The sequence below is a fragment of the Lagenorhynchus albirostris genome, chromosome 3, assembly GCF_949774975.1.
Source record: "Lagenorhynchus albirostris chromosome 3, mLagAlb1.1, whole genome shotgun sequence".
Classification (NCBI taxonomy): Eukaryota; Metazoa; Chordata; class Mammalia; order Artiodactyla; family Delphinidae; genus Lagenorhynchus; species Lagenorhynchus albirostris.
In genome coordinates, this window is record NC_083097.1 from 82,620,763 (window position 1) to 82,647,480 (window position 26,718).

General features: G+C 37.5%; 2 protein-coding genes across 3 annotated transcripts in view; one reads left to right on the top strand and one right to left on the bottom strand.

The window, feature by feature from the left end:
* Window positions 1-8,065, bottom strand: part of SLCO4C1 (solute carrier organic anion transporter family member 4C1) — a 60,629-nt gene extending 52,564 nt beyond the window's left edge. The window contains exons 1-2 of the mRNA XM_060146174.1: window positions 7,720-8,065; window positions 4,384-4,647 (exon numbers count right to left, since the gene is read on the bottom strand). Coding sequence (XP_060002157.1) covers window positions 4,384-4,647; window positions 7,720-8,065 — 610 coding nt within the window. The remainder of the gene's footprint in view (window positions 1-4,383; window positions 4,648-7,719) is intronic.
* An 11,314-nt stretch (window positions 8,066-19,379) lies between these two features.
* LOC132516969 (AN1-type zinc finger protein 1-like) lies at window positions 19,380-22,861 on the top strand. Of its 2 annotated transcripts, XR_009539545.1 has the most exons (2): window positions 19,380-21,358; window positions 22,336-22,861. XR_009539545.1 is itself a non-coding variant. In XM_060143330.1 (1 exon), exon 1 carries the CDS (start codon window positions 19,390-19,392, stop codon window positions 20,191-20,193), a length of 804 nt encoding a protein of 267 aa, XP_059999313.1. In that variant the 5' UTR covers window positions 19,380-19,389; the 3' UTR covers window positions 20,194-22,308. The 2 variants fall into 2 exon arrangements, 1 of the variants encoding a protein (XP_059999313.1); XM_060143330.1 differs by lacking the exon at window positions 22,336-22,861 and having other exon boundaries at window positions 19,380-22,308.
* Window positions 22,862-26,718: the final 3,857 nt, after the last annotated feature.

Consider the following 26,718-nt stretch of genomic DNA (forward strand, 5'->3'; position numbering starts at 1 on the left):
AACCTACCTTGGGAGACAAAAGACCTGTATGCAGAAAACTATAAGACACTGATGAAAGAAATTAAAGATGATACCAACAGATGGAGAGATATACCATGTTCTTGGATTGGAAGAATCAATATTGTGAAAAAGACTATAATACCCAAAGCAATCTACAGATTCAGTGCAATCCCTATCAAATTACCAATGGCATTTCTTACAGAACTAGAACAAACAATCTTAAAATTTGTATGGAGACACAAAAGATGCCAAATAGCCAAAGCAGTCTTGAGGGAAAAAAATGGAGCTGGAGGAATCAGACTCCCTGACTTCAGACTATACTACAAAGCTACAGTAATGAAGACAATATGGTACTGGCACAAAAACAGAAATATAGATCAATGGAACAGGATAGAAAGTCCAGAGATAAAGCCACGCACCTATGGTCAATTAATCTATGACAAAGGAGGCAAGGATATATAATGGAGAAAAGACAGCCTCTTCAATAAGTGGTGCTGGGAAAACTGGACAGCTACATGTAAAAGTATGAGATTAGAACACTCCCTAACACCATATACAAAAATAAGCTTAAAATGGATTAGAGACCTAAATGTAAGACCAGACACTATAAAACTCTTACAGGAAAACATAGGAAGAACACTCTTTGACATAAATCACAGCAAGGTATTTTTTGATCCACCTCCTAGAGTAATGGAAATAAAAACAAAAATAAACAAATGGGACCTAATGAAACTTCAAAGCTTTTGCACAGTAAAGGAAACCATTAACAAGACGAAAAGACAACCCTCAGAATGGGAGAAAATATTTGCAAACGAATCATCGGACAAAGGATTAATCTCCAAAATATATAAACAGCTCATGCAGTTCAATATTAAAAAAGCAAACAACCCAATCCAAGAATGGACAGAAGACCTAAATAGACATTTCTCCAAAGAAGACATACAGATGACCAAGAAGCACATGAAAAGCTGCTCAACAACACTAATTATTAGCAAAATGAAAATCAAAACTACAATGAGGTGTCACCTCACACCAGTTAGAATGGGCATGATCAGAAAATCTACAAACAACAAATGCTGGAGAGGGTGTGGAGAAAAGGGAACCCTCTTGCACTGTTGGTGGGAATGTAAACTGAGACAGCCCCTATGGAGAACAGTATGGAGGTTCCTTAAAGAACTACAGATAGAACTACCATACAACCCAGCAATCCCACTACTGGGCATATACCTAGAGAAAACCATAATTCAAGAAGACACAGGCACTCCAATGTTCATTGCAGTACTATTTACAATAGCCAGGTCATGGAAGCAACCTAAATGCCCATCGATAGATGAATGGATAAAGAAGATGTGGTACATATATACAATGGAATATTACTCAGCCATAAAAAGGAACGAAATTGGGTCATTTGTAGAGACGTAGATGGATCTAGAGACTGTTGTACAGAGTGAAGTAGTCAGAAGGAGAAAATCAAATATCGTATATTAACGCATATATGTGGAAGCTAGAAAATGGTACAGATGAACCGGTTTGCAGGGCAGAAATTGAGACACAGATATAGAGAACAAACGTATGGCCACCGAGGGGGGTGGTGGTGTGGTGGTGTGCTGAATTGGGAGATTGGGATTGATATGTATACACTGATGTGTATTGTATAAAATGGATGACTAATAAGAAAAACAATAAATAAATAAACATTAAAAAATAAAAAATAAAATACACTGAAAATCAATCACTCCTCTAGATCTCTACTGCTACCAACCCCATCCCAACCACCCTTATTGCTCACCTGAACTAAAATAAAAACCTCCTGGGTGATTTCCTCCCATCTACTCTTGTCCCTCAGAACAATAGAAGCCAAATGATCAATTAAAAACATAAATAAGATCATGTACCTCCCTGTGTAAAACTCTCTCATGAATTCCCATTGCACTTGAAGGAAAATCCAAATGCCTCACACTGGGGTCTACCTGACTCTCAAATTCATCTCATGCCACATTCTCCCTCGCTTTGATCATGCTGGCCAAAACTGACAATTCCTAAAACCAGCCAAGCTGTTTCCTGCTCCAAAGTCCGTGATCATTTTTTCTCCTGCCTGGATATCATCTTCCTTGGCTGGGTCCTCATTAACCAGTTTCAATCACAATAGACTTTCCTTGCCCACAAATTTTCCCTTTTGTACACTATTACTTCACACTATTTGTTCTGTTATACACTCACCTCAATCTTCAGTTATCTTGTTTGTTTATTTTGTATTTCCTCCCACTAGTATATAAAATCCTGAGGGCATGAAACAGTTTCACTGCTATTATTTCAGCATCATGTATAGTCCATATCAATAAATATTCCTCATAGGAATGGCAGAATAATGTAAGGGCAACCTGAGTTTTTGCTTTTATTTGCCACAGATAAACTATTATTTAAATTATGAGTCTTAGAGTAAAACTTTTACAGATCAGCCAATTCCTCTACCTAATCTACCTCAACTAAAATAATGAAAAATATCAATATGAATTTGGTGAAAACTTGCACAATATACAATAATGTACTAAAAGTTTATAACCTGGCTTCAGCAACCTTCTTGGCTTCATCTCTGGCCACAAACACACCTTAATTTGTGGCCATTTCTCTTTAGTAAATATAAATTATTCAGACTGGCTGCAACTCAACACATGTATGGCAAGAGAAGAAGCTAAGAAGACGGCTGAGGACAAATCAGGCTTTTGCACTGGACTAGGTGTTTATGTTTTAGTTTAGAGAGTCAAAGAGTTTTTTAACAAAGTCTGTATACTTTAAGAACAAACAGGGCATCTGATTAACTGGAAAAATGAGGGATTAGGGCTTCCCTGGTGGCGCAGTGGTTGAGAGTCCGCCTGCCGATGCAGGGGACACGGGTTCGTGCCCCGGTCCGGGAAGATCCCACATGCCGCGGAGCGGCTGCGCCCATGAGCCATGGCCACAGAGCCTGCAGGCTCCGCAACGGGAGAGGCCACACAGTGAGAGGCCCGCGTACCGCAAAAAAAAAAAAAAAAAAATGAGGGATTAGATTCAGTATAAAGAAAGATCAACACCTAAATACTATAGACACAATAATATTTTTGCTATCATAGAATCAGTTTCATATTTCTTATGTGACAGACTAAAATTAGCTTTTTCCTTTCCTCTTTGAAATTAGGATTTCAAAGGTATTATACTAAAGTCTACATGTGTTTTTCCCAAATCTACCCCCAGAGAAAGTATGTGAAGTTGGCCTGATAAAATCCTGTGGAATCTTAGTTAGTATACTAGAATCTAGTAACTGTTCTTTCTACTGATAACACATTCACCTTATCCAATTCATTCCAAACTCTATCACATTTTAAAAACATCCTCTCTTGGTCCATATGCTTGCATATTCTATTTTTATTTCCAAAATGAAGTCTGCTTTCTAAATAAGTGCACCCCTAAAACGCTGCAAGATATATACTTTGTTATTGAAAATATTTTCCCATTTGTTGTCATTCTATAATTGGGAAATAGATTTTGGGAAATGTTAACACTTAATATGAATTTTCAAAATTAATACAAATATAACAATCTTAACTTTTTAAAAATAATGCCTATTGTGCAGGAGGCCCCAGTTCTCCCTTCTTCTTACTATAAGCCTTTTCTTCACTTACCTAACCTATCAAAACTTCAGATTTTGTAGCCCTCTGATTTTATTTCAATACTTGCTATTAAAAGTCTCAGGAAGGACAAAAAACGTTAAGGTCTACTTTCATTAGCACATTTCTTGGGCTCTACCATAATTGTTTTTCCATTAAAAAGGATTATTTGGAGAAAAAAAAGGGAAGAAATATAAATAATCAAACTTCCTTTCTGAGCCTTTAAATAATGTACTGACCAGAGCAACACTTTAGGTAACTCATGAAGTTCTGTGTCTCTAAACTAGAGTCAACAGTAAAGCTAGTTTCAGTTCTCAGGAAAAGCCCCACTCCTACAAGTTTTACCTCTCTTTCTCAAATCAGGAGTCAACATGTCCAGGGTGCAGAGCTATAGGCACAGCAAATAAAACCATAAAGGGAAAAACTAGATCTTAGAACCCCAGTGAAGTCACACCACCTGCAAACCAAAACAAGTCATGTCTTTTCTGAGGAAGATTGTGTATAATATGGGGAATGAGTATTAGAGGATTAAAAACTTGGAGAACCACTGAAGGGATGAATAATGCGCAATCTGTCTCAGGAATCTCGTAACACAATTCACATCATAACAAAGCAGTAAGCAGTGGAAGAGACTAGCCCTTACCCTATTTACCCATACAAGTGAGCTGCAATATAGAGTTGCAGTATAACATAGTTTCATACTACTTCTTAAAATAAGCAAAACACAACAGAAACTTACCTTCAAAAAGGGACCCAAATTGGTATTTTCCACTAAAAAATTTTGGCAATGAATATACAAGTGCTCCCAATCCTATCATAAAGGATGCAAATGCAAGCCATCTTGGTTTGTGTCCTCTTTCACCAATGAATGATACAAATAAAGACAACAAACAGAATGCGATATCATAGCTTGATGATATCAAGCCTGTCAGGGAACTCTTCAATTCATAGCGCTTCTCAATAGTGGAAATGCTAATATTTACTAGGCCATTTACCACCATACCTAAAAGAGAGAAGAGGAAATTTAAGTGCATTATTACAACTTTACCATATAGATTATGATTATTAATGACATACTAAAATTTGATTGTTTGTTTCTTTTGATATTTTTAAATGTACCAATTTTAAAAATCTCAAAGTTTCAAAGCTAAGCAAGCCAAACATATTTCCTTTACAAATCAGCTCGCTTTTAAATTATACACTTGTGAATTTTCAGATGTTAAATAAAATTGATGCTTATCACATACTGAATTATAACTAACTTCATTTTTCTTTAAATGACATAAAGACCGGTAAAGTCTCATGAGGCTGGTTTGCTAGAGAGTTCCAGGTGTAGCATAGTCCCATGGACCTCGCTTGGAAGAGTACAAAATGTAGAGGTGATTGAGAGTTCAAATACTAAAACTGCTCAAATTACTCAATCTTTAAACATATTTATAACATGAGATCCTTGACTTAGTCTTAAGAAAGGTGAAATTGAGTTCTCAAACCTCTATTTTCTTCTAGCACTCTTTAAAGTTATCATTTAAAAGTTCCTGGAGCAAAAATAACAAACTGAAAGTCTTATTTTCACCACTGGCATTCTAAATAAAAGGCAAAGTAACAGAAAAAAGCAAAATAAAAAAACATTATACTTCATCTGCTCATTATAACCATGATGAAGGAGTACAAGATTAACAAGGAAAAGCTGAAAATCCAATTTGACTGACAACGAAAATGTCCTGTTTGGATATCGATTAAATATACAGAAGTTTAAATATTACTATAAAGTGAAAATAAAAAGCATCTGATCAAATTACAAAGTTTTTAACTGATTATTCCTTTTACTTAAGAGGCTGCCATGAATTGTTTTCATTAATTAATTAACAGAAAGAGTATATCCAAGTCATGACCTCTATAATCTCTTCAAATTTTGCTTTATCAAGACTGTAACTAGGAATGTATTTCAAGAAAATTTATATAAGCTTTAAAAGTCCTAACATGATTTTTACTTTTATGCCAGTTTAATAAATCTATAAGCCAATTTATAATTCTTAATGTTTTAAGAAAAAATTTCTAAGGTACCTAGGAATGACACATTTATAAGGAGATAAGGTTGTCTGAGAATTTGAAAATTTCCCATCTAAAATCAACTTTCCGACACCCTTGCCATACTGATTAAAAGTCAGTCATTAGAACTCACTGTTTTTATGGTAAAAAATTTTCTAAGAAAGCAAATTTGCAAACTCTTGTGGAAATATAGCACTTTAAGCCTATGATCCCAATGTGAATTCTATGCTACACAAGTTCCAAGAATTTTGCTTTTAAAAAAAAGAAATTTCATGAAACATTGCATACTATGTCTATTGTAAATGCATGAAGCAATGAGGTACATTAGGAAATTAAGTGCTAAGAGAAATCCTGTTTATCTTTGAGAAGTGCTGGGTTAAGTAAACTCACTTGACAAGTTTTGGGTCTTTTTACCAATTAATCACCTATTACTATATCATGGAAATGGTCTTCCCAAGGATCTTGTTTGAAAAACAGAATAATAATCTTTTCACTCATTCAGACTTAAACCCAAATAAGAACTTACTGGGTCACTTTCATCACAGATTATGCTTCTGAAATTGGAGATTTCTAGGTAGAGTAGCTCCAGGCTAAACTTGACACATTTCTCTAAGAATTTCAATTATATTCAATAATAATTTTAAACAATATTTTATATTAAATGTAAAATGATATATTCTGGAATAATATTGAAATTTCAAAATACATTTAAGGTAATACACAAGACAAGGAATTTTTTACTTGTGCCCAATTTCTTTGAACTTTGCATTCCCTTGACACTAAGATGCTTCACAATCACTGATTTTGGACAACTGAGATCAAGATGTTGAGAGGCGGCCAACTTTGGTGGGGACAAGAAAGGTGGAAAAGGAAGTAACTCTTTAGCACAAAACTGTCCCTAGTAGAAGAGCTTCAGACTCACAATCAACAAATATTTACTCAGCACCTAACCTGTGCAAGGGTCACTGAGTTGCTTTAAGACAGTGGAGCAGGAATAAGAACAGGAAGAATATATTTAGATATAGTCTTCTGTTAATCTTAAAAAAGAGCAATTTCAACCCACCTCCTCCCCCCATTTTTTTTGGATTAGATTTCTTTCAGTCAGTCCTTGATTGCCTCTTTACAAAATATTTTTAAACTATGACTCAAGTGACCAAAAAATATCTACATACTATCAAATTCTAGCTAACCATCAGCATGTCCTTGAAGATGCTGCACTTTAATGCCCCCCTCCTTAATTTGTCGCCTTAGTGTAACTTCCCATTTCTTTCATTCCCTGTATGCTTTCTTTCAGGAGAGTCAGTCCCTCTGCCCTTCTACTCACTCCTCCAAATCAGGCTTAGATTGCAGACTCCTGAGGGTATAAACCTGGACTTTATCAGTAACTCCCAAGAGAATATAAAAGAGATCCTTGAACAAACAACCTTACCAGTTAACAACGCCTGAAGCCTTTGCGGATTTACTCACTGGGCTCCACGTGTGCATCCAATACACTCAAACTATACTCACAAAACACGAATGCCTAGATCTAACCGATACCATATATTTTCAGCAAGTTTCTCCTTCGAGAACCACCCTACCTCAACTGCAAAGTTATTAATTCTTCTCTTCCAGAAACAACGTAAAAAAAATCCTTTTAATAAGGGGATTTAGCAAAATGTATGTTTTTGTAACGTACAGTGGATCTCCCCCGCCCCACCCCCCAGCAAAAGGTTCCCGAAGAAAGGCTCCACTCATCTTCTTTGTAGGAATCGAATCTTCTAGACTGAGGTAGAACACTAAAGAGAAAAAGCTTGCATGGCCAGTTTTAAATGTTTCCATAAAAGAGAAGCTAAAATGTAGATGCCTGAACCTCATTGGTTGACGTCGGCGCTAGCGCTTCCAAGTCCCAAGCCTGGGGCCACCTAGCTCGGCGCGTCGACCCCTCGGGCTCGCGGCGCATCTGCCGTCTCCTCCCCGCCGGCCCTCCGCGCCACCCTCGCCCCGCGCAGGCCCACCGCCCTCTCGAGCCGGCTCTGGACCTTACCTTGCGTGAGGGCCAAAAGGCAGTAGTGAAACAGAAAGCCCTGGGGCGTGTTGCAGCACTGGAGACACTGGGGTTGGAAGTTGCCCCACCCGCAGGGCCCCTCCTCATACTCTGACAGTGACTCTGGCCCGGACCGCTCCTGGGAGCCAGGAGGAGTTACTGAAGAAAGAGGTGGCTCCGGGGACTTCTGGGGCTCCTGAGGCTCCTGCGGCTGCGAGCCCTCTCTCAGCGGATTGGTGGACAAGACAGAGACCTCGACGGAACAGGGCAATGGACACAAACGGCGCGGGCTGTCTGGACTGGAGGCGACGAAAGCCGGGTTCCTGATGCCTTTGCAGCCCTTCATGATCAGGGTGGGTTCTCCCGACTCCCGTGCGTCGGGAGCCGCAAAAAGCTAGGTCCCGCTCTGGCTCCTCCTCCGGGCAGGTGGCAGCGCCCCCGTGCGGGACCGGGCGTCCGTCGGCAAGGGCTCTCGCCGCCGCCGGGACACTCCTCCGCCAACTCGCGGCCGCCTGCGGCGCAGAACGCGGGCGTCTGGCCCCGCGGTTGTGCAGTTGGCGCTCCGCCGCGCCTCACCTGTCGCGTGGGCGTGCGGCCCCGCGGCCGCCACGGGAAGGGAAGAGGGCCCTCAGCCCACCTCGCTGCTTCCCAGAGCCCAGGGACTGAGAACCAAATAAAGGCTGTGAGAGTCTCCTGGCCCTAAAGTTCCCCCTGGGTGCTGCCGGGAAGGCTGTAAACACAGTTGCATCAGGAGATCGTTCAAGAAAGTATCTGGCGGTTTTCTTCCCTTGCTGCTTACCAAACCAGGCTAGGTCTGGACTCCAAGAATCAAGCAGCCGCAGGTACAATACTTTGGATTCCATGAGCCACGTGGTAAGACTTTCACCTGTAACCCTCCCTAGAAACGAAATCCCCACCCGCCCTTCAACACCGCAGCCATTAGCATCACGACAGAACCCCTTGTTTTAGCTTTCACTTCCCCCAAACTGAAGGAATAGGAACTCAGAAACTTTAAAGCCGTATATATAATATTCTTTCTGCTGTACATTGCCTATCTTAAGATTAACAATAGTGATAGTCATGTAAATAATTTCTACCTGTGGAATAAATAAGAAAAACACTTTGAAGAACTGAAACCATTATGCTAATTGTAGTTACAATTCATTCATTCATTCATCAAAGCATATTTATTTCCTGAGTGCCGAACACTGTTCTAAGTTCTGGGGGTACAATAGTGCACAAAAACTGACAAACACTCCTACCCTTATGGTACTTTCATTCTAATGGAAGACAGAAAATAAGTAATAAATATGTAGTACATCTCTACAAATGCTATGGAGAAAAGTAAAGCAAGGACAGGCTGGAAAGTGTGCGTGTGTGTTAGGGGAAGGGGGAGAATTTGATGCAATATCTTAAGGAGGGTGGTCAGGGAAGGCCTCGCTGAGAAGGTGATATTTGAGCAAAGAACTGAAGAAAGTTAAGGGAGGGAGCCTGGTATATTGGGGAAGTAGTGTGACTGCGGTGGAATGAGATGGTTGGAGAGCAGTGGGAGTTGAAGGCAGGTAAAGGGGTGCAGGTGGGGTGAGGGAGAAGTGATTGGGGCCAGACCCTGTAGGCTATTATAAGGACTTTAGCTTTTATTGTGATTAAAATAGGAAGGTTTGGAGCTAAGGAGTGACATGATCATGGTATGATTAGATTTTCAAAGGACTCATTCTCTGTCCCCTTCTAAAGATACACTAATACATCCCAAAGTAATATATTTTAAACAGAGACATTTTTAAAACTATATATTACAGTCTTGGAACGTTTATCTTTCCCTAAATGAACTATTTATTCCAATAAGGAACATAATAAAAACCACAAATATTTTCTTTTTGCTATGTAATCAGGACTACATACACAAAGCTGTTATGCTTCATAAGACTGCAGATTGTTAAGGAACCTACTTCCTCAAATCTAATTGTTGGCTGTAAAACTTCTCAAAGAATATGTCTGAACTACCTTTAGCAAAGTTAATAGAGGTCTCAGATATTACTGGATACTATACTGGTATATGATATTTTCAGCACGTTAGTACTATTATTCATTTATAAGGGTCCTTTCATCGAAAGTTAGAGTACTTCACTAAATATTAATTAATCATGCTATCAAGTTCTAGAGATAGTTTTCTAGTCTTCCCATCTGCATTTAACACCTGGCTGGTTGCCTAGCCAAGAAGCTACTTCTAGATTCAGTGCTAATACCTCTCAAATAGCAATGATTTGGTAGCATATGATGGTCATATCCAAGTGTAGCCTTAAACCCAGAGAAGAGAGTATGGTGATGGAAAGTTTACCTCTCATCCTGAAACAAGATGTTTTTATTTATAACTGTAGACAGTAGGCTCACTTAAAGTGGCCTAGAGGAATGTTTTCCAAACACTATTACCTTTTAATGAAATAAAGTAGAATTCAGAAGAAAAAAAATACACAGTGCATGACATAGTACATTTTCACAAGTACTATTTTGTGAAAATTTTGTTTCACTTATATACACCTATTTTACTGAGTTGAGGATTAAGATATAAAACATTTATCTTATTTTGAACAGACATACATTCTGTTTTTTATTCCCTCACAGTCAAAAAAGGTCTAGACTGGCCTAGAACCTAAGGAAAGAGCAGAAGTAGGAGCTAACATTTTTTTAATGTTTGCTATATATCCCATTATTAATCCTTACAAGAGCAGTATCTATTAACATCTTCATTTTACATATTAAAGAAACTACATTCCAGAGAGGATTAGCAACTCTTCCAATGTCATATAGCTAATAAATAGCCAACCTTATTAAGGATTTGAACTTAGTTCTCTCAGTTAGGTATCTTCCCTGGACTTTGCATTTTCTCTCTTGTAATTGTTACAGCCTGTCTTTGTGGTTAGGATTATTGCATAGCAATTCTGAGAGATCAAAACTCCTATTTATCTCGTATTGATGAGATTTAGAAGACTAAGGCTGCTCTGAATTCCCCAGATTTGGCAGATATTCAAATTAGGCTTGGTATGTAATCCTCCTAGGCCTTCTACCGAAAAAAGTTTCGACAAAAATAAACTTACAGTGGTGTTTAAATGTGTAAATAGATATGATCACCATTTTATCTATGAAACATGAATTAATTTAACCAATCAGCAAAGTTTGCTTTGTTGAGATGTAAATACATTCATGGTTTAAGACTATTTTGCAGCTTTGAATGAACAAATTCAAACTATCAAAATCAAAGTAGCATAATCTTTATGCACTTAAATCCATAGTGTCTAAGGAGAAATCTCCACTGTTGCAGTGAGGAAGAGTAGAATTTTGTTGAAAGATTAGCAAAAGCGCTATTGCTTCGTGCTGAGTACTTCTTGGTCTTCATGAAATAGTTATCAACACTACTTTCCTGTTCCCTTAAGTTCAGGTTTACAACAAAGAAAACAAAACAACTTCATGGATTTTGTCTGTGATAATTCTGTGGAAAATTGTCATTTAAAAATTCTTTGTTCAACCTAGCGTAAATCTAATGAGCATAGTCAAAATACCATCTTAAGTTTCAGGAAGTAATTAATAAATTGCTATTCTTTTAGCAAATTTCATTTGCTATATTTTTAAACTGTGGAGAATGGGAGAAAGAATAGTATCCAGATTTTAAAGTAGAATTCCACCAATGTACACAGAAGCAGATGTCCCTGCCTATGGGTTTCATTTTCTGGGATGTGCAGCAGGTCTTCCCTATCAGGAACTGGATGAACCTAGGTAAAGTGGCTTAATGACAGAAGCTTCCAAGACTATCCCACCAACTCCCCTTGCTCTGATTCCATGCTGAAAAGCATTCTAAGGATTATATTTTTGCCTTCCAAGTAGGTATGCCTATAGGGTGAAAATGTACTTATATGCCTATTTGAGTATTTTATCATATTCTTTTCTGTTTGCTTTTAATTCCTTATTAGTTCCCTTCCAGTTTCAGACTGCTGTGAAATCTTTAGCAGTATAACACTATGAGGCTCATAGAATATTAAAATTGGAGGGATCTTGAGGAAGGCTGAATGGAAAGATGGTCAAACGCAGATATTTTCGAGATAATTTAAAATTTCAGCATTCATATACACAATATTATATATAAAATGGATAACTAATAAGGACCTACTGTATAGTCCAGGAACCCTTCTCAATACTCTGTAATGACCTATATGGGAAAAGAGTATATATATATATATATATATATATATATATATATATATGTATGTATAACTGTACAGCAGAACCTAACACAACATTATAAATCAACTATACTCCAATAAAAATTTTTTTAAAAGAAAAAAACAAAGCAAGACAAAACAGAAGGAAGCAACACCAGAAAAAAAAATTTTTTAAATCCCAACATTAGGAGAGGACTGGGGTTGGCAGCGTGACCACAGCCTGCAGGGGGTTAGTGCACTACGGCTGGCCGGGAGGGAGTCCGGGGAAAAGTCTGGACCTGCCGAAGAGGCAAGAGACTTTTTCTTCCCTCTTTGTTTCCTGGTGCGCGAGGACCAAGAGGGGACTAAGACATTTAGAGAGGAGCTAACACCCATCCTTCTCAAACTCTTCCAAAATATAGCAGAGGGAGGAACACTCCCAAACTCATTCAATGAGGCCATCATCACCCTGATACCAAAACCAGACAAAGATGTCACAAAGAAAGAAAACTACAGGCCAATATCACTGATGAACATAGATGCAAAAATCCTCAACAAAATATTAGCAAACAGAATCCAACAACACATTAAAAGGATCATACACCATGATCAAGTGGGGTTTATCCCAGGAATGCAAGGATTCTTCAATATATGCAAATCAATCAACATGATACACCATATTAAGAAACTGAAGGAGAAAAACCATATGATCACCTCAGTAGATGCAGAGAAAGCTTTCAACAAATTCAACACCCATTTATGATAAAAACCCTGCAGAAGGTAGGCATAGAGGGAACTTTCCTCAACACAATAAAGGCCATATATGACAGACCCACAGCCAACATCATCCTCAATGGTGAAAAACTGAAAGCATTTCCTCTAAGATCAGGAACAAGACAAGGTTGCCCACTCTCACCACTCTTATTCAACATAGTTTTGGAAGTTTTAGCCACAGCAATCAGAGAAGAAAAGGAAATAAAAGGAATCCAAATCAGAAAAGAAGAAGTAAACCTGTCACTGTTTGCAGATGACATGATACTATACATAGAGAATCCTAAAGATGCTACCAGAAAACTACTAGAGCTAATCAATGAATTTGTTAAGTAGCAGGATACAAAATTAATGCACAGAAATCTCTGGCATTCCTATACACTAATGATGAAAAATCTGAAAGTGAAATCAAGAAAACTCTCCTATTTACCATTGCAACAAAAAGAACAAAATATCTAGGAATAAACCTACCTAAGGAGACAAAAGACCTGTATGCATAAAATTATAAGACACTGATGAAAGAAATTAAAGATGATACAAATAGATGGAGAGATATACCATGTTCTTGGATTGGAAGAATCAACATTGTGAAAATGACTATACTACCCAAGGCAATCTACAGATTCAATGCAATCCCTATCAGACTACCACTGGCATTTTTCACAGAACTAGAACAAAAAATTTCACAATTTGTATGGAAACACAAAAGACCCCGAATAGGCAAAGCAATCTTGAGAACGAAAAACGGAGCTGGAGGAGTCAGGCTCCCTGACTTCAGACTATACTACAAAGATACAATAATCAAGACAGTATGGTACTGGCATAAAAACAGAAATATAGATCAATGGAACAGGTCAGAAAGCCCAGAGATAAACCCACGCACATATGGTCACCTTATCTTTGATAAAGGGGGCAGGTATGTACAGTGGAGAAAGGACAGCCTCTTCAATAAGTGGTGCTGGGAAAACTGGACAGGTACATGTAAAAGTATGAGATTAGAACACTCCCTAACACCATACACACAAATAATCTCAAGATAGATTAAGGACCTAAATGTAAAGCCAGAAACTATCAAACTCTTAGAGGAAAACATAGGCAGAACACTCTATGACATAAATCACAGCAAGATCGTTTTTGACCCACCTCCTAGAGAAATGGAAATAAAAACAAAAATAAACAAATGGGACCTAATGAAACTTCAAAACTTTTGCACAGCAAAGGAAACCATAAAGAAGACCAAAAGAGAACCCTCAGAATGGGAGAAAATATTTGCAAATGAAGCAAGTGACAAGGGATTAATCTCCAATATTTACAAGCAGCTCATGCAGCTCTATAACAAAAAAACAAACAACCCAATCCAAAAATGGGGAGAAGACCTGAATAGACATTTCTCCAAAGAAGATATACAGATTGCCAACAAACACATGAAAGAATGCTCAACATCATTAATCATTAGAGAAATGCAAATCAAAACTACAATGAGATATCATCTCACACCGGTCAGAATGGCCATCATCAAAAAGTCTAGAAACAATAAATGCTGGAGAGGGTGTCCAGAAAAGGGAACACTCTTGAACTGCTGGTGGGAATGTGAATTGGTACAGCCACTATGGAGAACAGTATGGAGGTTCGTTAAAAAACTACAAATAAAACTACCATATGACCAACCAATCCCACTACTGGACATATACCCTGAGAAAACCATAATTCTAAAAGAGTTATGTACCAAAATGTTCATTTCAGCTCTATTTACAATAGCCTGGAGATGGAAACAACCTAAGTGTCCATCATCAGATGAATGGATAAAGAAGATGTGGCACATATATACAATGGAATATTACTCAGCCATAAAAAGAAACGAAATTGAGTTATTTGTAGTGAGGTGGATGGACCTAGAGTCTGTCATACAGAGTGCAGTAAGTCAGAAAGAGAAAGACAAATACCATATGCTAACACAAATATATGGAATCTATAAAAAAGAAAATGTCATGAAGAACCTAGGGGTAAGACAGGAATAAAGACACAGACCTACTAGAGAATGGACTTGAGGATATGGGGAGGGGGAAGGGTAAGCTGTGACAAAGCAAGAGAGAGGAATGGACATATATACACTAACAAACGTAAAATAGATAGCTAGTGGGAAGCAGTCACATAGCACAAGGAGATCAGCTCAGTGCTTTGTGATAACCTAGATGGGTGGGATAGAGAGGGTGGGAGGGAGGGAGATGCAAGAGGGAAGAGATATGGGAACATATGTATATGTATAACTATTCACTTTGTTATGAAGCAGAAACTAACACACCATTGTAAAGCAATTATACTCCAATAAAGATGTAAAAAAAAAAAAAGGCACGGATGGTAGGTGCTACTAATGAGAACAAAGCAAGAACCGAGGCATTGAAAAACAAAAAATCCCAACATTAAACATTTATTAACACCACTAGATCTTATATTAACTAAATAAATGCGGAAAAGCAATGAAGCAATCTAAGTGATCTTCCTAGTATTCTTCACTTTAAATGCTCTAGAAAATGTATAATTAAAAATCACAAATTATAGGGACTTCCCCGGTGGCACAGTGGATAAGATTCTGCTCCCAGTGCAGGGGGCCCGGGTTTGATCCCTGGTCAGGGAACTAGATCCCACATGCATGCGTCAACTAAGAGTTCGCATGCCACAGCTACGGAGTCCGCCTGCTGCAACTAAGCAGCCCACGTGATGCAACTAAGGAGCTGGCAAGCCACAACTAAGGAGCTTCCCTGCAGCAACCAAGACCTGGCACAACCAAACAAAAATAAATAAATAAATACTTTAAAAAAACACATTATATCTTAAGAAAAAATTTAATGCTGACTAGATTTTTTTTTTTTTTCGCGGTACGCAGGCCTCTCACTGTTGTGGCCTCTCCCGTTGCAGACCACAGGCTCTGGATGCACAGGCTCAGCAGCCATGGCTCATGGGCCCAGGTGCTCCACGGCATGTGGGATCTTCCCGGATTGGGGCACGAACCCATGTCCCCTGCATCGGCAGGCGGACTCTCAACCACTGCGCCACCAGGGAAGCCCCTAGATTTTTTTAATACTGCTTTGAATTGCAGTTTCACAGAAAAAATATATTTATATTTAGGAGAAATGCACCTACATTTTTCTTTTAGTAATACTAAGCATAAATCATTAAGAGATACATCCATAAACATGACTGATCATAATTTTTAAAAAGAAAATATGTAAACATTTAATACAATAATCCCATAAGAAAGCAAACTCAGTAGGAAGTGAAAAATGAATGACTAGTATAATATTTACTATATAGTACCAAGTTAAGCTTTTCACTAAGTGATTGTTATTATAATTCACTCAAAACACTATGAACTTTATAAAAGCATACTTATGATCAAATATCACAACAGTAGATATAGTGAAGAAAGCATAATTGGATTTATATATCAAGAAATGCTTTAAACTAGAAGAAATTAACCTACTGTAAATTAGTAATTAGGATATTATTTCTAAAACATATTTCTTTTCTACTTGAGGTCTGATTTTGATGCCTGGAAACAGTCTTCAACATGCTATGATTCTATAGGATATACACAATCACAATGTCATAATCATAACAAAATGCCACCTTACTGAATAGAGAAATAGCCATCCTGCCACTCTTGATAGTCCCATCACATCCACAATTTAACCACTATCCATTTCTTAACAAAGGAAAGGAGATAATGAAGGTTACTAAAATTTAGATTTATAAAACTATACAAGACCGATTTCATTTGTTCCAGCAGTCTGCTTCTAGCAAGATTAATGTCAAATACACCCAAAAACTCAATGCAGTCAGAAGCAGAAAATAGGCCAATAACAGATAAAGCGATAGCAGTGAGTGAGGAATTTTCATAAATTCTTTCACAATAATCTTTTCACAATTTCCTGGGAGTTGGGAGAAGTCTGGTGTGAGGCTGAGGGAGCTAGCAGGCTGCTATTAATTAGCAAAATAATTTACTTGTAAATAAGAGCTTTAATGAACAAAGCTCAAGTCTACTGACATAGGTAAAACAAAACAAAACGTTTACATTTCTACTTTACAACTTGTGAAAGCTCTCAGCGTATGCTCCTATAGGACAAAGACAAATGTTTTATACTCTACAAGAGAGATATGAAAATAGAGAATTGCTTAAGTGAGTATCAGAGAAAATTCACAGAATCAACTGTCTATTCTTTGATGAAGAGGTACAAGGATCTCCATACTCCAGCTTATCAGGGGAGATGAAAATTTGCTAGACTAGAAAAAGAAAATAATACTGAAGAACTATAAGAAGTAAAAACTTCTGAGGCAATGGTGAAATAAAGACAATTTTTTTTTAATATGAAAAATGGAATACAAAAAACTGGCATTAAAAGAACAGTCAGTGAAGGGACTTTCACTTCCAGGCAGGATGGAGTAACAGAGACTGGATTTAACCTCAACTTGAAACACCCAAGAGAAAAAGAAAAAAATATATGAAGGAAAAAAAAAAGGTTTTTAAGACACTGGATACCAGGTAATGAAGGACAATCATCTCAGAGAGATGGGAAACAAACTAGGTGAGCAGTTTATTGCCTTGAGAGAGTTTTCAACTGATGGTGTGGGTAGGGTGGGGCAGGATGTGAGATCCATAGAAAACCCATCAGACTCTCTTGGGTTGAGGAGACAAAGCTGAAGGTACAAGACAACTAGAATGTGCAGGACAGAGTACTGGAGAGGAGAAAGCTGGACAGAGTTGATATGCAGAGGATTCCCTCTAGTATTCAGCAGAATACTGAGAGCACATGTATGGGAAGAAACTATCCTAGTCCAGGGAAAGAACCATCTGAAGGGATTAGAGGGACAGTGGCCAGTAAGACAACATGAAGGTGAAATAAAGAAGTTTTCAGACATTAAAAAAAAAAAAAGAAAGAATTCATCACCCAGAGCACCTGCACACATGTTATAGAAGTCCTTCAGGATAAAGGAAAATGATAACAAGTGAAAATAATGATTTATGCAAAACAATAAAGAACACCAGAAATGAGGAGATGGAGTTCAAGACCCACGGAGAAATATGTGTGATTTTTAAAAAATTATTTCAATCTCTTTAAAAGATAATTCACTGTTTAAACAAAAATAAAGAAGTATTGTGGAATTCATAAGTTGTGTAGAGGCAAAATGTATGCCAGCAATAATGCAAAGACCAGGTAAAGAGAAATGGAAGTATGCTATTGTAAATGTCCTATATGTGAAGTGATATCATGTCAAAGGTAGAATATGATAATGACTTACACCATGAGCCCTAGAGCAGCCTCCAAAATAGAAACAACAATAAAAAAGCCAAGAAAAAAAATAAAGTGGAATCATAGAAAATATTCAATTGATCTAAAAGAAGGCAGGAAAAGAGATCAAAGGGAACAAAAATAGATTAAGAGAAAAAGAAAACAAGTAACAAGGTGATGATTTACAGCTAACTATATTAATAATCTCACTAAATATAAATAGGATAAACATTGCAATTAAAAGGAAAAGATGATCAGATCTGATACAAAAAGCAAAAACCAATTAAATACTGCCTACAAGAAACACACTTTAAATATAAACGCTAATAGGCTAAAAGAAGAAGATTGAAAATGATATATTATGCCCATACTAATCAAAGGATAGCTGGAATGGATACATGAATAACAGTGCAAATAGATTTCACAGTGAAGAATATTATCTGAGATAAAGAAGGTTATTTCTTAGTGATAATGGGGTAAATTCATCAACAGCACTTAAAAATCTCAAATAATTAATCACAAAAATAGAGTATCAAAATGCCTGAAACAAAAACTGATAGAACTGCAAGGAAAAATACACAAATCCACAATTATGCTCAGAATAATTAATATGCTCTCAATTACGCTCTCAATAAATAGAACAAATAGAAAATCAAGAGTATTGCAGACTCAAACAACACTATAAACAAACTTGACCTAATTAAAATTTATAGAACCTCTTGCCAATAACAGTAGGCTACACATTCTTTCAAAGTTCACATGGAACATTTATCACGATAGACCAGATCCTGAGCCATGAAAAAAGTTTCAATAATTTTTAAAAGATTCAAGTCATACAAAATATGTTCTCTGGGGCTTCCCTTGTGGCGCAGTGGTTGAGAGTCCACCTGCCGATGCAGGGGATGCGGGTTCGTGCCCCGGTCCGGGAAGATCCCACATGCCGTGGAGCAGCTGGGCCCGTGAGCCATGGCCGCTGAGCCTGCGCGTCCGGAGCCTGTGCTCCACAACGGGAGAGGCCACAACAGTGAGAGGCCCGCGTACAGCAAAAAAAAAAAAAAAAAAAAAATGTTCTCTGATCACAATGGAATTAAATCAGAAATCAATAACAAAGATATCTGGAAAATTTCCAAATGTGTGAAAACCAAATAACACAGCTCAAATAACCCATAGATCAAAAACAAAATCAAAAGGAAAATAAGAAAGTATTTTGAACTGAATGAAAAACAAAACATCAGAATTTGTAGGATGCTACTAAAGCAGTGCTTATAACATGCCTGTATTAAAAAGAAGAAAGGTCTCGAATCAGTGACTTCAAGTTTTTTTTATTTTTATATAAAAAAAACTTTATTTTTCAGTTTCTTTCTTTCTACCATAAGAAACTGAAAAATAAAGAACAAGTTAGCTCGCGGCGCTGGGAGATGGCGGAGTTGGACATTGGGCGGCACTGCCGGGTGGAACAGTGCCGGCAGCGAGATTTTCTTCCATTTGTATGTGATGGTTGTTCAGGAATATTTTGCCTTGAACACAGGAGCAGGGAGTCACATAGCTATCCTGAGGTTACTGTAATTGAGAGACTGAAGTCAGATACACATACATCTTACCCATGCTCTTTCAAGGACTGTGCTGAAAGAGAGCTTGTGCCAGTTATGTGTCCTTATTGTGAGAAGAATTTTTGCCTGAGACATCGTCATCAGTCAGATCATAAATGTGAAGAACTGGAAATCCCTAAGTCTTGTATGGCTGCCACTCAGAAACTTGTTAAAGACATTATTGATTCCAAGAGAGGAGAGACAGCAAGTAAACGACGGAAAGGTGCAAAAAATAGTGAAACAGCTGCAAAGTTAGCATTGATGAAATTAAAGATGCATGCTAATGGAGATAAATCATTGCCACAGACGGAAAGAATTTACTTTCAGGTTTTCTTACCTAAGGGGAGCAAAGAGAAGAGTAAGCCAATGTTCTTTCGCCAGCAGTGGAGCATTGGAAGGGTCATAGACTTTGCAGCTTCTTTAGCCAGTCTTAAAAATGACAATAACAAATTAACACCTAAGAAATTGAGATTATGTCATAGTACTTCAGGAGAAGCCTTACCCTTGGATCATATTTTGGAAACCTGGATTGCTAAGGAGGATTGTCCTTTATACAATGGTGGAAGTATTATCTTGGAATATCTGAATGATGAAGAACAGTTTTTAAACAATGTTGATTCTTACTTGGAATAGTCATTCAGGGAGTCAAGCTAGAAATCACGAGGAAAATTCATTGTTAATCAAATTCTTTTACTACAAATACTATGTATTTTTTATTTTTAAAACTTGTTTTTTATTTCATATTATGTCATAATTTACATTATCAGTCTTCTATTAAATTGGATTTGAATTTTTGTGTTTTCAGGTTTAACTATGAACTGACATTTAGCAAATTCTCTTATCTAATTAACTTTTATTAGGTTATGCTATAATAACAACAACAAAGATATATTTCTCATTTGGTTAATGTCGGCTTTGATTGGCTGTGACTCTGCTCCATGTTGTCTTTACTCCAGAATCTAATATGAAGGAATGAGCCCTTTTGGGGACATTGCCATTCTTATGGCAGAAGAAAGAGATGGCTCTTAGAAGATAACATGTATCACTTTTGCTTTACGCAAGACACATGACCAAGCCTACCATCATGGAGCCTTAGTATCCACCTACATCATGATGTATAAATTGATGTGTATACATGAATCATAGAAACTTAGAGGTCATCTCACTCACTCTTCAAAGTTTGTGGATGAGGAGTCTCAGGCCTAGGAAGGGAAAATTATTTTCTTGTTGTCACCTCAGTGCTTTGGGGCATATCTCTGATTAAAAAACTCCCTCCAGTAGGATTCACCATTTTATCTGTATCATATAGTACAGATAAGAAGAAAGATGGGATAGCTAAACTACATTACAAGTCCTTTATATATATACCAAAGCAAAACACATGCCAAAAGTAACTACATTTTACCAACACATTAAAATTAATGCTCCTGACTGATGTATTCTATCTATACTCAGCAAAGTACTACTATAGAGAAGAAATAGAAGTTATTTCTGTTTGTTATTTGTCCCTTTCCTACTTTGCGATAGACAGGGATAGTGGCTTTAGGTTTAATTAAAGGAATAAACTCACAGTGTTTATTTCATCTCTAATTCTTTCTTCATATTATTTTCATGCAGTGAATGGAGATAACTTCTGACTTCTATCAGCTGCTTATACATTCATTTATTAACCTAGTTATTCAAGTACCTACTAAATGTAAGGATTTGATTCTAACTGCCGTGGTGGATACAATGAAGAGATGTATACGTACTTAAAACTATAATACAAAGCAGCGTGGCAAGTGCCAAAGAATATATAGTAAGTATAGCTATGTTCTAATAGCTCTTTTATCAGAAACCATAAGACCAGAAGTAGAAATAATATTTAAATATATTCCCAGATACCAGAAAGTTTTAATACAAATACCTTAGCATCTGCATAATTACTTGCACTGGGTAGATGACCAACACATGTCTCATGAATTGAACTGAAGCTAAATATACCGGAAAAAATACCAATGCGGGTTGAAAAGAAGGGAAGTAAGGCGAACAGAGATTGAGCTACACTTGAGACTAAAGAAGAGGTCCTGTCAATGATTAGAAAAGAGACAAAGCAGCATGGAGGGAAGGACTTATGTCATCTGGTCCCAGATAGTGGAGCAAACTAGTCTGTAAGAGACACAGGTGCCAGCATTCTTGGAGGCTCTGTGGACGGGAGATCCGGCCTGAGAAGTCTCCTAAAGAGAACAAGATTGTGGGCACGACAGGAAGTCCCCCCAGTGTCTCGTTTCCAAATTACTCTGAAATCAGACATCTTTCTCAGGCTTTCTTTTAGGGCTTTCAGTTGAGTTCGCTTAATATAATTCTAGGGTTGGCTGTCCCCACCCCTCCTTAGAATCTTTCTACCTGCTCACAGGCGACTAGAATTACAAGCAGAAAACCCACAAGTAGAAAAATGTTTTAAATTCAGATAAATATCTAACTACAGTATGATACAAATGAGCTTAAGCTTCATATAATCAGCCAGTAAATACACATGAATAATAAATTACTAGATTTTTCCCAGATTTGTCAGATTTTATTCCAGGCAGTTTTCAGATAAGAAGCCTTGGAGAACCTGAAGAAGGGTAAAGGCTACAGATGGAAGGATCTGAGGAAAGTAAAATTTACATTCCTCACCTCTTTGACCTGGGCGACAAAAATTGTGAATTAAGATATTTGGTCACATAACGGTAAAGATAGCTTTGGTTTCATAAAGTTCTTGTCTTATGTTTATTTTTTGTCTTTTTAAACCAGGGAAGTTCTCTGGAAACTTAACTGAAATATCACAGAAGCATTAGTTCCAGTCCCTATTTTCAACATTGGTATAGTGTATTTTGTTTTTCTCAGTGTGGTACATGGAAATAAAATTGATGGACTATAAAGTCTATTGTATTTGAAAGATTAACCTACGTAAGTCAAAATTTCAAAAACCTGTAAAAATATCCAATAAAAATTGCTTTGACAATTTTTGAGGAGCAAACATTTTATGATCTAAAATACTTAATGTGTAACTGTCATTGTTGCATCTGACACAGATTGTGTCATGATTACAGGAAGGATCTGCTGAAATGATTATATGATCAGAGACTACTAGATCTGTAGGCTCAGTAGTAGATAACTGTAGTGGGGTTTCTTTGTTGTTCTTTTTTTTTTTTTTTTTCTTTTTCTGCTTAGCATCAGAAGCCCCTCCTCTTGTTTGGGAAACAGAAAGCATTTGTGAATCTGTGGGTTGAAGTTCAAAAAGCCTGACTCTTTTCCTTATTCCTTCCTTATTCCAAGACAGGCATATGACCTAAGTTGGGTCAGTAAGGAGTCGTGTTACTAGGAAGGAATAAAAGATTAGAATTAGTCAGTGGGCTTCGACTGCCCCATTGTGTCAGGGTCCAAGTGTCCAGCAGCAGTGGTCCCTTAACCAGGCTGTACCTTTGGCCATGGATCTGACTATGTGCTCTCCCTACGTTGCCAAGCTATCTGGTAACCATCCAGGAATTTTTTTTTCTACCTAAGGACACCACAAACCGTTTCAGTTTTTGCCTAACTGATACCATCACTGTTTAGAGTCATGGGAAAACCCTAACTAGCCTAAGGATGCTGCAAGGCCAATGTATGGGCTCTGCAGTTTCCTGAGTAATGATGAAGAGCCACCAAGGCTAAGCTCCAGGAGGGACGAGTCACCTAGCTTGATTACTGTGGTATACTCAGCTCCTAGCTCAGGGCCCTAGAACACAGATTCAGTAAATTTTTATTTGATTCTGACCTGAATGAATAAAATAGTAACACCCTCCTCTAGGCCTCCTCAACATCTATTTAAAATTTTTGGATCCTGTCTGCTTTTAGTGTAGATTTTCCTTAGGAAGGAACAGAACTCAAAAAAAGATGACACTAAGGTTTTAAAATCAAATAAGTAGGAGGCTGTTTTTCCAGTGGCAGAAATGAAGTCAGGAGTAAAGATTAGGTTTCTGCTGTGATAAACTGAACCTGTTAAATGCTATGACTTTGACATTTCGTAACTGTAGGTTAAACCGTTATGTCACTCATTAGATAGCTCTGTATTTGTTTGAAAAGTACAAGAGTCCCTCCTACTGGACTTTGATTTGGCAGAAACAACTGTTACCTAACAACCTCAGACCATCACTGGAACACCTGTATGAAGAACGTTCTTTAGTTTATTTAAATGGTTTTGCATATGTAATTTATTTAAGGCTTCAAAATGATTAGAAAACTTTTTATGGTCCTGCTTTTGTCGTCTGTGACTCTTGGGGAGGCAAGGAAATCGTTTCTCAGTTTTCTGAACATAGAAAAGACTGAAATACTATTTTTCACAAAGACTGAAGAAACTGTCGTTGTAAGGTCAAGTTACAGAGGTCAACAGCCAAACTCCAGCTACCTCTTTGTGCAACTAGAAGATCCTAAAATGCTCCAAGTGGTGAATGTGACTAAGACTTTATCAGATGTTACCAACTTTACCATAAACCTGGTGACAGATGAAGACGGGGAGACAAATCTGACCATTCAATTGTGGGATTCTGAAGGTAGGCAAGAAAGATTCATTGAAGAAATAAAGAATGTCAAAGTCAGAGTGCTCAAACAAAGACAAGACAGTCTTTTCCAGACATCAAACCTTATTGATAGAAATATCCTTATGCTTTTTCTGCCAATGATACTGTTAAATAAATGTGCGTTTGGTTGTAAAAAAAAAAAAAAAAAAGAACAAGTTAAATGCAAAGTAAATACAGGAACTAATAAAGACCAGAAAGGAAATCAATGAAATAGATAACAGGAAAACAATAGAGAAATTAATAAGACCAAAACTTATTTTTTTTTAGAAGATAAAGAAAATTGATAAATCTCTAGCCAGACTGACCAGAAGGTACAAAGCACCAATATCTGGAACAAGAGAGGTGATATTACAGATTCTACAGATATTAAAAGGATACAGTTATAAAAAACCTTATGCCTAAAACTTTGACATTTGGATGAAATGAACAAAATACCTATAAGACAAATTACAAAAGAACTCTTAAGAGGTAATAAATAGATACTCTAAACAAGCCTAGGTCTATTAAAGAAATTGAATTTGTAGTTAAAAATCTTCCCACAAAGCAAACCTCAGGCCCATTGACTTCCATAGTGAATTCTCCTGAGCATTTAAGGGAGAACTAATACCAATTCTACATAAACCCTTTCAGAAAATCAAAGATAAGGGAATACATCCCAACTTATTCTATGATGTCAGCATCACTCATCATTTATCTAAATTTCACCATACCATCTACCAAAAATTATCTTATATTCATGTGGATATGATAAATATGGGGTAAATGACAGTACAGTTAGTATTCTTAGTATTGTTGAGGTAGTACAGTCCTTTTTGATTGACTGACTATGGCAAAACAGTGATTGAATAACAGACTAATGTCAACCATAGAGAATTTTAATAGAAGCTGAGAACATGTAGGCTATCAATTCAATGAGCGTAGAGCAATAAATAACAGTTTCTTTCTGGCTCATGGAAGGTTCAGTGTGAATTTTCCTCTTCAGAAGGCTCTCCTGGAATGTCTCCTTCAAATGATGGACTCAGGGATCCACTTTTCGTTCTCTCTGAGGTCTTTTTTTGCAACAAGTCAATTGGAGAGAGAGTACACCTTTGCACTGCATGTTTCTAGCCAGCACTGAAACAGATCATAGGGCACTTCTGCCTATATCCCACTGATCAAAACTCAGTCCTATGCCTAGATGCAACAGGAGCTCAGTATGTAGTTGTGCTGTATGCCCAGGAGGAAAATAAAGCAATTTGGTGCATGTTGCATTATATCTGCCATAAATATTATGAATACTTTGTATAACAGCATCAGGATCCACAAACTAAAACCATGATCCATATCTAACAAGATGACATAGGTTTAAAAAATTCTATAAATCCACTTAAATCAAAATTGCAAAATAGGGCTTCCCTGGTGGCGCAGTGGTTGAGAGTCTGCCTGCCGATACGGGGGACGCGGGTTCGTGCCCCGGTCCGGGAGGATCCCGCATGCCGCGGAGCGGCTGGGCCCGTGAACCACGGCCGCGGAGCCTGCAGGTCCGGAGCCTGTGCTCCGCAACGGGAGGGGCCACAGCAGTGAGAGGCCCTCATACAGCAAAAAAAAAAATTGCAAAATAAAGATTTGACTAAACATCAGCTAGTTAAAATATGGATCAAATATGTATTAATTTGAGACATTAATTGAAGTATGAAATCCAGGTTAAGATTTTCTCTCTGCACCATTCAGACTATCCTGAAATATTGTATTCAACCCTAATTGATGCACGAAGAGAACAACTGACTAATGGGAGTAGGCCCAAGGATAATATTGGGTTGGCCAAAAAGTTCATTTGGGGTTTTCCGGAAGATGTTTCAAAAAACCCAAATGAGCTTTTTGGCCAACCCAATATAACTAAGGTGGAAAATTGAAAATTTTCACATGATAATTAGTTGAAAGAACTATGAAAGTTTATCCTGAAGGAAAGATACAGGGATAACAAATAACTGTCATAAAATATTTGAGTGAGGGGATCATTTGAAACAGAGATCACACTTATTCTTTATGGTTCTTGAGATTAGTACAAGGACCTTTCAAGTAGAAGGATAATATGAACTCAAAATAAAGAAAATCCTGTATAAATAATTGGAGCAATGGTTCTCAAAATGTGATCCGGAGTCCCAGCACAATCTGAGACCTTTTCAGAGGGTCTGCTAGTTCACAACTATATTTAAATAATACTAGGATGTTATTTGCCGTTTAGATCCCCATTTTCATGCAAGTGAACACTGAAGTTTTCCAGAGCCTACTTGACGTGTCATATCACAAAAAAGAAGACATAAGAACCCCTTATTAAGCTAGACATTAAAGAGATTTGAAAAGAGATAAAACCATTTCATTCTTCTCGCTATAATTTTTTTAATATAATTATTTTTTTCAATTTTATTGAGGTATGATTGACAAATAAAAATGGTATAGGGGCTTCCCTGGTGGCACAGTGGTTGAGAGTCCGCCTGCCGATGCAGGGGACACGGGTTCGTGCCCCGGTCCGGGAAGATCCCACATGCCGCGGAGCGGCTGGGCCCGTGAGCCATGGCCGCTGAGCCTGCGCGTGCTC

What these genes read in the sequence shown, in the direction of transcription:
- LOC132516969 (XM_060143330.1), top strand. Translation starts at nt 19,390, where the DNA reads ATGGCGGAGTTGGACATTGGGCGGCACTGCCGGGTGGAACAGTGCCGG.